Raw genomic sequence first — 12,439 nt, forward strand, 5'->3', positions numbered from 1 at the left:
TAATGGAGAAGGAATACGAGTGGACTGGACGCTGAGGGCAAATGGATGGGTCAGTCCTTTATGTGCAGCAGGATGCGGCTGCCTTGTTGGTTGCTGTTAATGTTTTTGATTTAATCCAGAGCTATCTTTCTACCCCCGCTCTGCCATGATCATATGCCCAGAAGGCTTCATCTTACATCTTGTAGTAAGTGGGACAGTAACCCCGCTGGATTCAATGCATGGACATTTTCTTTTCTCTCCTATAGGATACATCTCTCTAGTTCATGAACCAGATGATAACAAAGACTGGATCTGTCTGCTTTCAGAGCTTCTCCTCACTGCTTCTGATTTTGTGGGAACTTATATTCAACCCACTGCTGCTTTACAGTTGAATCTTTATGTAAGCCAGTATCCGTGTCTTTTTCTCATTAGGGAAAAAACGGTTTGTAACTCCAATGCAGATGTTTGGTTTTACAGCAGTATGCTCTACTATTCCCCCACAAACACATCTTTCCTAGTGGCACTAAACAGATGGTTGTGGTCAGTGCTGCTGCTGCTGCGACACGACTGTTGAAGCCTAGTGGAGTGTGGCACACTTTCTGGATGTTTAATTGTTTCTTGAAATACACTTTGGAGCAACAGCTTTCTGGCTGCATAAATGGTCTTGAAATATCTCCTTTTCTTCACCTTGTAAAATACTGGGACATTCAATTAAATACTTCCAGCTTTTGGGGGTATGAATGAAGGGGTTGGAAAATGGTATCAGAGAGGAAGTGCAGCATCTGGACAGGAACTCTGACATCCGGGGAGGGGGGAGGGTGTGGTGTCTGCCCTCTGACCCTGAACAAAGGGTAGAGGTCAAAAACCAAGAAGATAGACTGCAGCTGTGTTGCAACATGCAACCCCACTGTCATACCAATCACTGTAATTGACCGAGACAGATGTATCCCCGCCCAGTTTACCAAGCATGCCTTAACAGGAGCTGACAGAGAGAGAGAGAAAAGGAGGAAGGAAACAAGGAAGGAAGGGAGGATGAAAGAAATGTAAAAAGACGGTGCGAAGAAGGTCGACAAGGCTCCTATCTGCACACGCGTGCCTCATTCCAAGGAGCTAGCATGGGGTCTCAACCCACCGCAGCAGTTTATCGAAGGCAACATGCCTCCAATTAAAGGATTCTTCCCAAAAGGTTTACAAACCAGCACCACCACTAATGCCCTCCTCCCATCACACTCTCATTTTTACATCTTCTGGCAGCATTCCTTCGCTTCATTCAGCCTCTTCCAGAGCTATTTGTTATTCTGCGGGGGAGGTAGGGCCTAATCATGCCAGAATCTCGTAACACCAAGTCTTTTAACTGCTAGATCAGAGAGTGTGAGTTGCGGGATTACGCTGAGATACGGGACCTGGCAACCCCACTTCACTCCACCCCTCTGCCTCCTCCACCACCAGCGGGTAGCTCCATTAGGCTCAACGCATTGCTCATTTTTCCACAAGAGCTCCCTTGGGCTAAGAGGCAATTATGCAGTTCTGTGGCATAATATTTCATTCGCTTCACATTGCATTGCTCTATGGAGGTGCTGGTCACTAACAGCTTCATGTGGCCCAGGAGGATGGGTGCAAACTGCTCACAACTTTGTACGAGTAAGGGGAGAGGGGAGGGAGGGGGTGGAGGGAAATGAAGACGAGGAAAGTTTTCAAGGGCACAGTGATCAGGAATCAGGTCTATTTCTACTCCTAAGCATGCATCTTAGTTTAAGTCAGCAGAACATGAATAGAAAAACATGAATACATTCACATATTACACATTAGTGAGTCCATTTTTCCGTATTATATATGTAGGAAATCATATGCAGGCAAAGGTTTGACATTTTCAAACATCTTTGAATGTGATTTTAGTTCTCTGAAATATGATTTTCACAGCCTCTTTGAAAATGTTCTAGATAAGCTTGGCTGCTGTATGACATTAAATATCTCATACAGCGACCAGGCATCCCTCAAGGCAGTCTTTCTTATTCAGGATTTCATATGTTTACAGTACAAAGGTGACATTAAGTCCAAATACACACAAACTAGAGATGTGGAAATGTTCCAGGAGGTGTTTACTGGTGCATGTACTGAGGAGCCTTTCAGCATTGTGTGAGGATTTGTCAAGGTGAAATGTCATTATGCCCTCATTCCCTTTTGTCTAATAGACTATGGTTGGTGAAGTCCTCATCACTTTGAGATACAAGTAGCTTTTTCGTCTAACAACTTCTGTTCTGGCACTGCGAGTCCTCTCCTGCAGTCCATCTTTGGTTGAGTGGCACACGCTGCTAAGTAGCTGCTTCAGAGAGGTTGTACTTCAAGCTTTTGAGTTGAATATATTAGATATTTATACAGTAGAGGAGATCTCTAACCTCCGTCTTTGGTTTGTAAAGGTTTGAGGAAATGATCCATCTTGAGGGCTTAAGTATGCCTATGTTCAAACTGCAAAATATATACTCATTCAGTATGTATTGCCTACTAAATTAATAAATACATATTGTATAACAGCAGATTGTTGATACAGCAAGATTAATGATACTCAGTGTTCACTTGTAATGTTTCATAATGTATCATAGTTCGCAAGCTAGATTATTAACACTGAGGAACTTGGTGATTTGGGACACTTGTTGATGCTATCATAAAACAAGTTAGTTTATCTTGATTTGATATCTTGAACATATGAATACTACTAACATGACAGGTGAGAATTGATATTCAACAGCTAGAGACTTTGAAGGTTTAGTACGATGTTCATATTTTTGGGGTGGGAACAAGGTTAACATAAAGCGCTTTCTCTTCATCTCTGTTCTGACTCAGCAGGCATGTGCCGCCCGGGGCCAGGCTGTTGTGTGATTGTCCTGTACTTGGGGGGGGTTACATTATGTGCTTTTGCAGGTGCTCAGCCCTGCAGGCCCCCCCCGTCTTCTCCCCTTTATTTCAACACTCACTTCTGCCTTTCGCTTCTGTCATCAGTTCAGCAACAGCAAACTGTCACCATCATTCCACTTCATGTAAGAGGCCCCTTCTCTACCACTCGAACATCCAACCAACATGTAGAATAGATATGTCTTTCAGTTGCTGGTTGGGGATTTGAGAAATAAAATGAGGGTGAGAGATGCCCAACATCCATTTATATTTCTGAAAGGCTTTGTACCTTTTACTTTGGACCTTTTAGTCCTATGTCATTATCAATATTTGAAATCCCTTGCTATTTGTTGTTGTATTTATTTAGGCTATAGTTTGATTGTGATGCATCCAGTCCATGTTCCCAGTCCACGTTCACTTTTCATTGTTGCAGCTCAACACTTGGCAATTTTTGGACAATTTTAGTGGACACTTAATTTCCTCAGCAAAATAAATTAGCCGAAAAAATTGCAATTTAAAAGTTTATAAACGTTCTGTCTCCCTTTTGACCTTCTTCAGTTTATTCTGCGATGCCCAGGAAATGTTCATTACCAGCCATAACAAGTCACATGTTTGCTTGGATTACAGCTGCTTTCTCATTTTAAGATACGCAATGCTATTAGTGCACTTTAGCCTGCAAACTGTCATTGGCTGTTCATTTAGTTACAGAACAGCAAGCATGCAAGTATCTGGATCTCTGGGCAATAGGGCTCCTTTGTCTCCCAGTCGAATCAGTTGAAATATCACCAAACATTCATCATATGCTACAAGAAATGTGCAAGTCAGGCTTTGCAAAATGTGTTGCTTTAGTGTTCTGTAAGTGCATCTACCGTCATAAATCTTCCTTTCTCACATGCTGACGGTGTTCTGCCCCTTGGAGCCATTTCATCTATAAAGTTTTATTACAGAAACCCAGCATTAACGACCAGTCTTTCTCCTTGTTTGTAGAAATACGGTCTGGGGGCCGAGGAAATAAGGAAGGATCGGTGCGGCAGCTGCCCCTGTACGACACGCCGTACGAGCCGGCGGAGAACGGGGGGGACTCTGACCCGGACGTGCGCTGCCCCAGAGAGAGCCGGCTGCCCCAGGATGACGAGCGACCCCCCGAGGAGTACGACCAGCCCTGGGAGTGGAAGAAGGAGAGGATTTCCAAAGCTTTTGCAGGTACGAAATAACCACTAACATAATATATGACACAAGAAGCCAAATCATATAAATACTTTATTTTTACAGCGGGAAATTGGGCTTAAGGATGAGTAGCTAAAACAAAATGACTGTAGAAAAACACACACTCTTTGCTCATAATGCATACACATAACAGGAGCAATATGTTCTTGAAACATACAGATAACAAGCTTTTTAAATCCTTTTCAAAACACATGTTTAGTTTAAATAGTTGCAAACTCCTTCAGCTCTTGCTTTTACATACAATAAGTACTGTTGTCAGAAGCTTAGACAGTGAATATAACCGTGTGAACTGATTCATGTTAGCGATGACTGCATTTCTGTAAGGGTTGCCTTTTTTCAATTTCAAGCTTTTAACACAGTTTACTTTCTGCTTTACTAACCCAGGTGTCTGCTTTCCCAGCGCTAACAAATTCAATTTTGGCTTCTGTCAGGTTGTGAGGGTTCTTCTGCTGCTACTGCTTTTACACTCCCTGCTAACGCTTCTTTTTCTCTGCCTCTGTCAAAGCACCAGCTAAGTCCTCTTGCAGGTGTCCAGTCTTCTGTTTGCTGTTTTGATCCAATGGCTGCCTGTTTAAGCTAAGATGATACTGCTCAGGGGGGCATGGTGCAGGTGCATGTAGGTGCAGGTAGTCGCTGTGGTTTTAGAGCTTCAGCATGGCTAACACAGCCATAACATCAAACAGGGCTGTTCCTGGAAAGAAAACGGCTTTGGAATATAAATAGTGCACCCCAAATTATGAAAAAAGCTAAGCGTTTTAACTGATATAACAACAGAAAATCAGCAACCCATGACTCGATTTTTCATCGCCCCTTCTCTCTTTATATTTGTCTTTTTATCCTTGAACAGCTCTGCTTTGTTATGACTGCATTAGCTACGAGGGTTCTGTAAGTGGCACTGGATCAGGTCCCCACGGAGGAAAGGACTGCAACTCTAAACCCCTCACAGGTACCATTGGAGACGGGGCTGGGGAGTGTCTCTTGTCTGTCTGTTTACTCATCTTAGACTTTGATGTCTGCACCTTTTATGGGTTGTGATGCATCTTGCTTTTTCAGCTTTATTTTGTACTGAAATCCTCAGCACACTCAGCTAAAAAGTCCTTCAGAATTGATGTTAAAAGCAGATAATAAGCCGTTGTAAAGTTTGCTAAACACTTCAGAAATGATCAAATTCAAATCTACCAGCACCTTAACAAAAGGTCAGCCACTTCAAATGCAAATCGCCTTGATTAAAATGACATTATCAGGATGCTTCCACTGTGATTGCCGAGTGCTTTAAGATGACTAAAGTGTAGACATATTCTTTAAATAAGCCTTTCAGTAGACACATAAGTGCAATAAGTGTAGTGACACTTCTTGGTGCTTTTGCTGCACTTTTGACCCCACTCACTTTAAGTCTATTGTGGACAGAAAAACAACTTAAGTTAAAGAAACACTGAAACTGTGTTTACTTTTATTGGGGTGTTCTGCACACAAACCTGACTTGTGCTCAACTCATCAGGAGGACTACCTCATCCATCAATGAACTCTTTCTTTTTAATTACCGCGGAGGCGTTTGGGGAAATAAGTTGCCAAGTTTGTGATTAGTTTTTTCTTTACTCTTTGCAAGAGTAATTGCGCTTTTCCGAGGTGTAAATGTAATCTCACCGAGCAAGACACAATATGTGAATAATGGGTATTTTTCTTCATTATGTTTTTGATGACATTCTATTATTTTTTAACTACAATTGTTTTGTTATTTCCATGTTTTTGTCTATAGTGTGTCTCTTTTAATTTCCCTTTCTGTTTTCCGTGGACACAGCATTCGATTTGTGACACTTTAATAAAGCAACATGTTTTAGTAGAGAGGATGAGAGCGAGATTAAACCCCTGAGGTGTTGATTGTGAGTTGGATGTAGTCGGATTTATCATTGTATAAATATAGTACATGTCGAATTGGTGGGTAATATCTCCAAAATATTTATATTATATTGTACAAAATGTTCAAAAACCTTGAGTCACTAAATTATAAAACCAACTCAAGGACACTAAAACACCCCCCACTGTGAATGTATTTAAATATGAGTATTTTTGTATCTCAACTCTTAGCTTAATTTTTAATTTAGATCCAAACATTTAGAATTGGATCTTTTCATTTTTTGGCAATTTTGTTGCTTTTGTTGAGCTGGCTTATGATTGTAATTGTCAATTTGTGCATGTTTTATTAGTTGTTACTTTCAGTTGCTAGCTGCTGATGTGGAAAGAGGCAGCTATGGTGGTCTTCACTGTAGGATGTCATCTGTTTAAATGTGTGTAAAGTCCCTTATGTGGCATTACATGGTAGCAAGCTCATCAATCTCATTTATTGTATACAAAAAAGGAGGCTTAAGGGAGTATTTAGTTGCATACTTGCAAGTGATGAGCTTTATACCAACCTACTGTACCTCCTAACGTAAAGATAGTAGCGCTACTTAAAACCGACAAGAATAGATGACGTGATTTTTCCCTTTTTGAAGACTCTGTAATCTTATAATTGACAGGTTCAGATGGAACGACTTCTGACAAACAGAGCAAGCTCTCTGAATGCACACATCATATGTCTGTCTATTCTGTACCATTGCTCTATGTGTTACTAATGTTTCTGTCACCTTATTTGTGTTTCCTGTGTATATCTTGGCACTGAGGTCTATATATGAGTCGCTCTGTTCTGCCTCTGCCAATGATTAGCTAAATAAGTGATGCTGCATTCTTAATCACTTTCTTCCTCTCCCTCATTATTTTTCTGTCAAGCAGCCCTGAGAAGAGTTTGTGTAGGGCGCTGTTTACTAACACATCCCTCTTTCAACTCCCTCTTTTACAGATAGCGTCCCTCTTTTGATGATGATTAATTAAATTTCCTTTCGATGTCAAAGTGTTGGCTGGGAATCGGGGAAGATACTTCTTTAAGTTGTCTTTCAAAGAAGAAAGCCGCGAGTCCTTTTTTGATTTATTGCACGTCTTCATTCTGTGTTTCATTCTGTGTTTCATTCTGGCAGATATAATTACCCTCTATTTGGAAGACAGAAAGAGGAAGAATGATGGGAAAGGCGTCTTTGGGACAAGCCTTGTCAACATGGGCTTGTTTCTGTTGCAGGTGTCAGTGTAGACCGGCCTTGGATCCTGACATCAAGAGGCTTAGAGAAAGTTTCCCACCTTTCAAGGCTCGAGCATACAGTATGCACCCGAGGCTCTGATCTTTGCAACCAGCTTACCTTCAAATGTCAAGAAATGATACACTACTTTAGCATTTAAGTCCACTTGTGAGCCAGTTCTTTAGCAATGTTGACAGTCCCAGATTACCAATCAAACCCTTCTCACCCGTCCCTGTCTTTAACAACCAGAAACCATTAAGAACAAACTGGCTGAACAGCTGTTTCACAACTCTGATTTAGAAGTTGATGTCATAAAAACTTGAAAGTCTGTGGTATCACATTTCTCATAGGGGCAGTATAGAGTTGTCTTGCATCCCTACTCAAAGCAGGGTTATCTGGGGGTTTATGAAATATTAGACTGCAGTCATGAGGTCATGGGCTTTACTTTAAGTTCCAGTTTGATGGGTCTGGACATGTTTGCCCAAGTAGTTGTGACATCCAAGTTGGGATTGGATTATGGTTGATTAAGAGTTGCTTTCTGTTGACAAATCTGTTACTAGATATTTTTGGTCTCTCAAATTAAGGCCAAGTGACTTTGGTGGTTAGGCTTTTTCAGAGATACATTTCCTGAAGTTGTTTAGATGTTTGAGCCTTTTTAGGAAAGTAGTCCCTTTTGAGACTATTTCCAAAAAAGCTTAATGTGAGTTTAGTTTAGGATACACACCAAAAGCGCAATTAAATAAAAAAAGATGTGAACATATAACATAAACCACCTATTTATGATGGATGATAACACATTAGTGTATCGTTTTACATTTGTATACCCTTTATTTCAGTTCATTGAGATTTCTTGACAACCTGTGTGGTTATCTGACTGCCCTTACGGCGTTGAAGCTTCAAAGCTTCTGCCCATTCACTTTGAATGGGGTGACGTCACACTTTGCCGAACTGCATTGTGGGAGCGTCGCTTCGCTTTGCTCGCAGTGCTCGCTTCAAAAGTTGAGCAATGTTCAACTTTTGAAGCTTCGACGGAAGCGTCAGCCAATCAAATCATATGCCAGTACAAGCTCTAGCCAATCAAACCGCGTGCTTGTGTGTCCGGGGCGCGAGATTCATGTGATTGGTTGTTGGTCGAGCTTCAGACACGCCCGCCGGCAAGCTTCAACGCACGCCGCCGTGTGGACGCTGCGTTACTGTTTATTGTTTCATTGGACCTTATGTACTCCAATATGTTGATGTTGCCGTGTCCCCAGATGTCAGCAATTAAGTTAGTATATACAAATATTTTCAGGCAACTAATTCAGGCTGATTGAAGCACTTCTGTAGGCAGAAAGTCACTAAACTAAACCAAAGCTCTCTGTGTTAGGTTTCTAGAGAGCAATTTCCCCACGGTTATGTGTGTAGTTGCCGGGGCGCTTTATGACTGTAATATCAATGAGTAATGATACTGCTCACCGTTTGGATTTCAGGGGCACTATTCTGTGCTCATCAAAAACGTTCACAGTTTATATTTCAACAATTACGTGGGGAATGAAAGTGTCTGCAAACAAAGTATTAGCTGATAATAAAAAAAGATGCACAACCTTACCAAGCCATTGAGTGGTTTCAAAAAAAGAACGAGGGGGGTGGGGGATAAAATAAGTGCTGCCTACGCCCTCCCACCACAGTCTAATACCATCTGCATAAAATACTATTTGTCTTCATTAATGATGGAGGAAGGAGAGCAGACTAATGCAGCCTTTTTCCTCGGTCGTCTCTATCGCTGCCTCACTCGCCTCTTCACAACACTTTGTCTGCCGTTATTATTCACTGCCGGGCCATCTACTGACAGGTATGCAATGGAATTTAAATTCCCTGCCTTGTTAGGGTGTTGGGGGGTTGTGTACTTGCGGTTTGGTTAATCACTCATCCCCGCTGTCCCCCCAACCCAACACACTGAACCCACACTCGCCACAGCCTCTCTCCTCCTCCCTCATGGCTGCTGAGTGGGTGATGGATGAGCCTTGGGGTGAGGAGTGAGGAAGACACATTAGAATTTGACCACATGACGAAGCCTGCATGTGGGCTCGCATGTCCGTCAGTGTGAGCCCTTTTTGCATATGGCTCGCTCACTCAAACACCCAGACATGGCCAGGCCGCCATCGGAAATCTGAGCCTCATCACAGCAGGATTGGGATCGAGAGCCATTGTCACTTAATCTCCTTGCCCTCTGTTACCTGCTACTAACTCCTTGCACTTGGCTCCCAGCCAGCCGGGTACCCTGCATTTAACACGGGAGATAAGAGAAAGCGCTCTGGCTCTCTCCCTCAGGTCTTGGGGAGCTTTATGGTTTTTTAATGAATCTTCATGGGCTTAACGACCCAGAAACCTGAGGCTTAAGTCTAATGTCCTAAAATAAATAATTGATTCAGTTACAGTCCTGCGCTGGCTTTGCACCTGGGTTAAAGCCAGCTGTTTTGTGGGTGCCATGGCTCTGTTTCTCTCTGCTTCCCCACGCTGTCTGTCACTCCGCAGCCCTGTGTCGTCCTCCTGGCCTCTGCAGCAACACCCTGCTGATAACCTTCCTGACAGACCTCTTTCATGAGCCTCAAACGTGTGCCGCGTGCTTTTTACCCAGCGCTGCCACATGTCTTATCTTCACTCACACACATTGGCCACACACAACCACACTGTGAACTTCCATCACAAAGTATGGATGCTGCCCCCCCCCCCCCCCCCCCCCCCCCCCCCTCCCGAAAGATCCTGCTGGCCGGCCGTCACTAACGCATCTCTTCCGTCAATCTCAAGATAGAAGAGCAAGGAAAAGGCCACTTTTCATTTTTAATGCAAACACACAGTCTTTCAAAACAGATCTGTGCTTTGAAAGAGAGCAGGACCGTATAATGTGACGGATACAGTATGCAGAGAATTATGAGGTGGCATTTCAGTTCCCCCGGAGCATTACACAGTTGTTATCTGTGATGATTTGGGTGTCGCTGGGTGGAACAAACACATCTTCAGAAGAGGCTGGTTTTGTTTTCCAAGCTCTTCTGCTCATAATGTGAAGCATAAACATTGCACTCTTCCAGCTTGTTCTGAATATGCATGCAATTAGCCAACCAAATTAAGCAGAACTAAATTAAATGGCGTTGGTGGAAACAAGCATAGCTGGTGATTTATGGTGCCGCACTGTTTACAGTGATGAAGTGCCATGGGCTAATGAAAAGCCTGGGTAAACAAATACCTGGCCTCAAAATAGATCTTCTCCTGGAAGAACAAAGGGAAGGTAAACACAGATTAAAAAGAGACCATTGTTCATTGTTCAAGTATTCTCTGGTTCTTTTTATGAGCTGTAGTCAACACACATGCTGTGAAACAAATAATTAATCAGCTGCAGTGTGTTTATAGCTGACTGAATGCCCCCTCCCCCCCTCCCATCAGGCTGCTGATCAACCTGTGTCCAGTCCACGTGACATCCAGCCAACAACACACGTTTCCAAAGCAACACACTGTGTTCCAATTCGAGAATCGTTAACAGCCTATTTCCCTATGTCAACAGCAGGCGATGTGTACTAGTATAGATCCAGGATAATGCAGATGAGAGATGGCATATTGATCCAAATGCAGTCAGATGACATGACAGAGTTGTAGTAATCTATTAACATAAGGAACATTCATACCGCAGTACTTTTCCCACAAAGGTTCACGAGAACTTAGTTCATGAGAACTCTTTAGTTCTCATGAACTAAGTACAGATCGCGTTCACACCGGAATAAGTTCCTGGGGAAGGATTAGGCAAATGAAGCCGCTGACGTCACTTCTTCTTCTTCTGCTTTGGGTTTACTGGCAGGCCGCAAACAACTTCACGGCGTATACTGCCACCCGAAGTCCCCAGCCGGAAGTCCCCGGAGTTGGGGACTGGCTTCAGTAGAAGCTGCTGGGGCTCCCAGCAGCTTCTACTGAAGCCTTCAGAGTAAATCGCCAGAATGCCGACACCTCCTCATCTCCACCACTCCCATGTTTTCTTTTGTGTTACCATAAGTTAGTCTCTCTGCGTTTGTGTGCTGGGCTAATGCTAATGCTAATAATGCTAATGCGAGGATAATAAAATGGCAGCTTCACAAAACTTTTTGGGAGTTTTACGGGGCGTGGTTTGCAATCCGCCCAGCCAATCAGACATAGGAACCTTTTTCTCCCACGAAAGTACCTGCTCTCTAGCAGGGACGGAAAAAGGGGTAAAAAAGGTTCTGATGAACTCATTTTAGTTCCGGCTCTTTTTGGTGAACGCGACATTTCGGAACTATATCGGAACTAAAGTGGGAAAAGTACTGCGGTGTGAACGCGGCTATACAAGGTCCTCATTAATTTGGTTTAACCTTATTTCTGTGTCTTTTCATTAAAAGGAAGCAGCTAATAATTCAAATAATCCGGGTGATTGTATATAATATTCATATATTTGGACAGCTATATTGTGCTACATAGGTTAGGCTTAAAGTTCTTTACAATGAAAAGATTACCAACCAATGAAAAGACAAAAGGTCACAAGATTCATCATGAGTGGAATTCACTTTTTCCACTGATATTTACATCCAGTTCAACTTGACTTAAGTCCCATCCCTGTGATTTCCAATTATTTTAATACTATTTTATACTTGATCTTATTATACATTTGTATTTCTCTTGCTTTGTCTATGTTTGCACCATTATACACCAAAGCAACCTCCTTCCATGTAGAAACATACTTCGCATTAAGCCCAATACTGTTCTGATCCACAGAGCTGATATATAGTCGAAATCTATGATCTATGATTAAAACAGCTGTAAACCGTGATATTATGATAGCTTTTATATTGATGTGTGACTCAGCTTTACTGATCTGCTGTTGTGACCTAAGTCCTGAATTCGGATAGATAGCTACAGGTATGAAAAAGCACTCATCCATGAGGCACCTAAGCATATAAAGCCAAGGATTATTCCAGACCTTAGGGGATGGCAGAATTTTGTAATGGTGTTACAAGGTGAGGGAGAATGCAGTCACCTAGAGTTTTAAAAAAACAAAACAGAATATTGAATCAGCCTGCCTTAATTTCCACATTTCTAAATACTATTATTCAGCTGTGCAACGGAGCGAATCCAAGCCACACTCGCCCACATCGTCTCACAGTGAGTCTGCAGAGTGGAGGCAGCCTTCTGCTCCCCAAACAATTACACGCTAATCTGCAATGTGAAATGAGTATTAGGCTTTTAATCTCATAGGA

The 12,439-nt window shown here is 42.4% G+C and overlaps 1 protein-coding gene across 3 annotated transcripts in view; it reads left to right on the forward strand.

The window, feature by feature from the left end:
* Window positions 1-12,439, forward strand: part of LOC117471324 (SH2 domain-containing adapter protein F-like) — a 101,596-nt gene that overhangs the window by 69,384 nt on the left and 19,773 nt on the right. For 2 of the 3 annotated variants that reach the window (XM_034116229.1, XM_034116231.1), the window contains exon 3: window positions 3,856-4,071. In XM_034116229.1, the coding sequence (XP_033972120.1) occupies window positions 3,856-4,071 (216 nt within the window). Of the gene's footprint in view, window positions 1-3,855; window positions 4,072-4,942; window positions 5,042-12,439 lie in introns of all 3 variants that reach the window. The other variant, XM_034116230.1, reaches the window with a different exon arrangement.

The sequence above is a fragment of the Trematomus bernacchii genome, unplaced genomic scaffold (genome assembly GCF_902827165.1).
Source record: "Trematomus bernacchii unplaced genomic scaffold, fTreBer1.1, whole genome shotgun sequence".
NCBI classification, from domain to species: domain Eukaryota; kingdom Metazoa; phylum Chordata; class Actinopteri; order Perciformes; family Nototheniidae; genus Trematomus; species Trematomus bernacchii.